At 39.0% G+C, this 3,955-nt stretch overlaps 1 protein-coding gene across 1 annotated transcript in view; it reads right to left on the reverse strand.

The window, feature by feature from the left end:
• Positions 1–1,805: 1,805 nt before the first annotated feature.
• ciao2b (cytosolic iron-sulfur assembly component 2B) overlaps positions 1,806–3,955 on the reverse strand; it is a 4,288-nt gene continuing 2,138 nt past the window's right edge. The window contains exons 3-5 of the mRNA XM_014017587.1: positions 2,692–2,817; positions 2,555–2,600; positions 1,806–2,463 (exon numbers count right to left, since the gene is read on the reverse strand). Coding sequence (XP_013873041.1) covers positions 2,363–2,463; positions 2,555–2,600; positions 2,692–2,817 — 273 coding nt within the window. The 3' untranslated portion in view covers positions 1,806–2,362. The remainder of the gene's footprint in view (positions 2,464–2,554; positions 2,601–2,691; positions 2,818–3,955) is intronic.

A 3,955-nucleotide genomic window follows, 5' to 3' on the forward strand; every position in this document is an offset into this window, starting at 1 on the left:
GCAGGGCTGATAAATCTCCATTGACCGTCAGTCTCCTGCGGCTGCTGATGAAGAACCGCGGAGCAGCCAATCCCGACGAGCTGGCAGGAAGAGACAGCAAGGGTTGCCAGGTAGGAAGTGACGAAAAGTCGTCACTGTCGCCTAAAAAGTGTATCCAGACCAAAAGGTATTTAGAAGGCGGAGCGGGGTTGCCATTTTTAAGTGGATGCGGTGTGTGTGAGGTTACGTAATTGGCACATGATTGGTGCACGGAGGGCATTGGGCGCGATCTCGGTCTGATTGGCCGGAGGATGATAATGTTTTTGTTCACGTGACTTAAAACGAGTTTTTTTTTCTTTAGTTGACGGAAACAAAACATCATTCATATATTTGGGCTTTTTCAAAAGTATTTATTGTCCGTTGTGAAGTCCTAAATACAATAATTACTGCTTATCTGGCAACCCTGGACAGCATCCACAGACAGCTGCAGAACCTGGAGCTCAGTCAAGTTTTATTGGGTTTCTGTGCCGCACTTTCTGCAAGAAAACAGTGCCGTCTACTCTAGAGATTTCATTTATTAAAACAAAAATGATCTGACAAATACGTGGGAACTAAACTGGTAAATGTATGTGCCACAAAACTTAACTAACTTCCTGTCACGTGTCCATTTCCGTTGACTGAAGTCGTCTCTGGTTTCAGCYGCTGCAGCTGTGCCGCTGGGTCTCTTATCCGGTGTTTCAGCTGTGATGCAATGTTTCCAGATGTGGAACGAGAGAGAGAGAGAGGAAAACAGACTAAAGCTTCAGGAACACTCTGTTATGTTGCAATGAAATCTGTGCCCGCTTGTAACTGGACCACAGTAGATAAAGCATACCTCTCTGCTGGCTGCAAAACTAAAAGACCAAATCAAAACAAAAACATTTAACTTTGCGTTTTGAATAAAGATCAGAATATAATAACATGGGTGTTCAGTGATAAGCGYGTCTCTTTAGAGAGCATGTCGCATTAAGTTTCAGTCAAACTAAAAATAGACTGTTTATAGATGTTACAAAAATGTGGCTCCACTTCAAAGACTTTAGTTACATGGACAGAGGGCGACATCTAGTGGACAATCACAGTTTTACAGGCTGATATCTCTTCAATATTCTTTTCGCCCGTGTTACTGTCAATTAGCAAAATATCTTATGAACCAYTGGACAGATTTTATTGAAACTTACAAAAAATCATCACCGAATGTTCAACTACACCTGATTAATGTTTGAGATCAACACAATTTAAGATTGCTGCCACAGCCACCTGATCCTATGAAAGAGAAAAGGGTCTTCATTAAACTCAACAATTTTAGACACGGACCAAAAGGTTGGTGTGGTAGTAGCTTAGATTGATCTTCAACACATATACTAAGCACATACATATTGTGTAAAACCTTTGTTTAAATTTTGTCACTGACTATTCTGAAGTCAATGCTGTCTGTTAGCAAAATATTCCAGGATCCAGGAAACAACTCTTAGATTTACCTTTACAATTGATTAACTTTTAGAACCAGCATAATGTAAGATGGCCACCACAGCCAACTTGCATTGCAAAACAYTAAAATGGTTATAACTCAGGCAATTTTATAAATAATGACGTAAAACTCAGTGTAGTTGTAGCCGAGGGTCATTCACAACACATACTTTAAATGCTGCTCATTGCGTGAGATCTTTACTGAAAAAAATGACCATTAATCTTTGGAGTCAACCTTGTTTGTCTGTTAGCAAAACATCTAATGAACCATTGGACARACTATTATGGAACTTTCAGAAAGTATCCACTGGATGTTTATCTACATCTGATTAAAAGACAACTTTTATTTACTGTATATATAGAACACAGACACAGAACCAGCTTGAAGCATACAAAAATAAAAAACACTGGTTTCTTATGGCTGCTCAGTTAAATGAGATAAATATTAAAATGAAATGTTAAACTAGTCCACCTCTATGTGTAAACATTTAAATAAGCCTCAATTACCCAAAGCTTTGTATCAAATTAATGAAAAACTGTTGCCAGAAAAATCAGTATACAATCTCATTAAAACTTCATATAACTTACATTTGATGCAGCTAACTCTGCAGAYATTTTGTCTTCATTTGTTTTAAAATGAAACAGATATCCCAAAGCAAATTTGGAATAAAATAATTCAAGTTGACATTCAGTTTATGGTTAGCTTTTTAAAACTCTTCAGGGTTTCGGTGCGTTTCAAATACAACATTCTGCAGCTGTGGAGGACAGAGACGACAGCCATATCTCAGTTATTAAAGGCAGATTGAAAAAGTCCTGTTGTTCAGTTTTCCAGCTAAAAAAAAAAAAAGCTGGACAATAATAAGACATGAAGGGATGTTCAGGAGTTCCTGGTCGACAGGCACTGGTTGACCACCTCCAGTAGAGAAGAGTTCTCCAGAGCTGCTGCCACTCTCTCCTTGTCTGCCAGCTGTTTGTTCACTGCACAGAAGAGCATAAAAAACAACAATCTGTACAATTATTTGACTTAGAAAACAAAGCCTTAACTTCTGATCATGTCTGCCGCTTCTACCTGCGTCCTCTGAGGCATGAGTCCCAGGAGTGATGCGAACATCGATCTGGATAGGAAAGGGAAAAAAAGCAGACTTTACCCAACTGAAGGATGTGACACTGAAAGTCTACCCCTTGTGTGCAAACACACAAACATACTTTGAACCTGTCGGGCAGGGAGCGCAGCAGCTTGACTTTGATTGACAGTCCAATGAGGGTTGCCATGCTGCAGTGAGGTATGGTGGGGGTAAATTCGATACTCACGGTACTCTCTGCATCATTAACCTGAAGAAAAGACACAAATAAAACACTTAGCATTGATGTCAATGGCATCACAAGTGATTTCATATGAACAAATTTAAGGAGGGGGGGTATTATATATTTTCAGGACACATAGTTCAGTTCCATACCTCAGTCAAGTGTTGCCATTAGTTGTTATGATAATGCTGTATATATCAAAAAATAAATGTGTCTTTGCATCTAAAGGCCTGGAAATTGGCCTCTGTCTCTTTAAGAACCTCCTACTGTTTCGGACACTCCCACTTCAGCACAATGCTACGGGGGGAGGGGTGCTCTGTGGGGCGGGAACCCAGCTGCAGTCTCAGCTCCAGGGAGGAGCTATGTAGAAATAGGCGGAGCTTTGTACCAGCAAGAGTTTAGGCAGCTCCACATGGTTACCACAGGAGATTCAAGGATTTCTCAGACATGCAGGAATGAGTCAAAGCAACTCTCTGGGTATGTTTTTGATGAGGGAATGGCATTGTATTACATAACAATTTGCATATCTCCGCCCCCCTTTAACAAAACAAACAAATTTGCTCAGGGTTCATCAAGATCATTTAAATATATTACATTTTTGTTATTAACCATAAGAGAAGATGCCCTGAACTCCAACTTAAAGCACTCAGGATCCTCTGCGTAATATGTGTGTTTGAGCTTTTTCAGCAGGACAATGAAGGCTTACAACACACGTCATGTGAATGAGGAGCAGGGTTCTGACACAAATTCAATGACCTTTCAATGAATTTCCAGGAATAATTCCTTCAAATTCTGCCTGACCACATATGAGCAAAAGAATGAATAAATGGACGTCGCAGCTATAAAAACAACTCAAATGATTATATCACTGTTAAACTACAGCAGTCCACTGAGTGAAACAATCCAAACATCAGAGCAATGAATAATTAAAATAGAAATATCATTTCCTTTCTATCTTATCAAGCAGACTACGGCATAAATTAAAATCAATATAACCATGTCCTAAAACTCACTGCATCTGCAAAAGTCAAAGTGACACATGGATATTTTATTCAGATGAACTACCTGAGATTCATGTACATAAATAAATACTGTAGGAATTTATTCATGTACATAAATAAATACTGTAGGAATTTATTCATGTACATAAATAAATACTGTAGGA

This window comes from Austrofundulus limnaeus, unplaced genomic scaffold, assembly GCF_001266775.1.
Source record: "Austrofundulus limnaeus strain Quisiro unplaced genomic scaffold, Austrofundulus_limnaeus-1.0 Scaffold172, whole genome shotgun sequence".
NCBI lineage: Eukaryota > Metazoa > Chordata > Actinopteri > Cyprinodontiformes > Rivulidae > Austrofundulus > Austrofundulus limnaeus.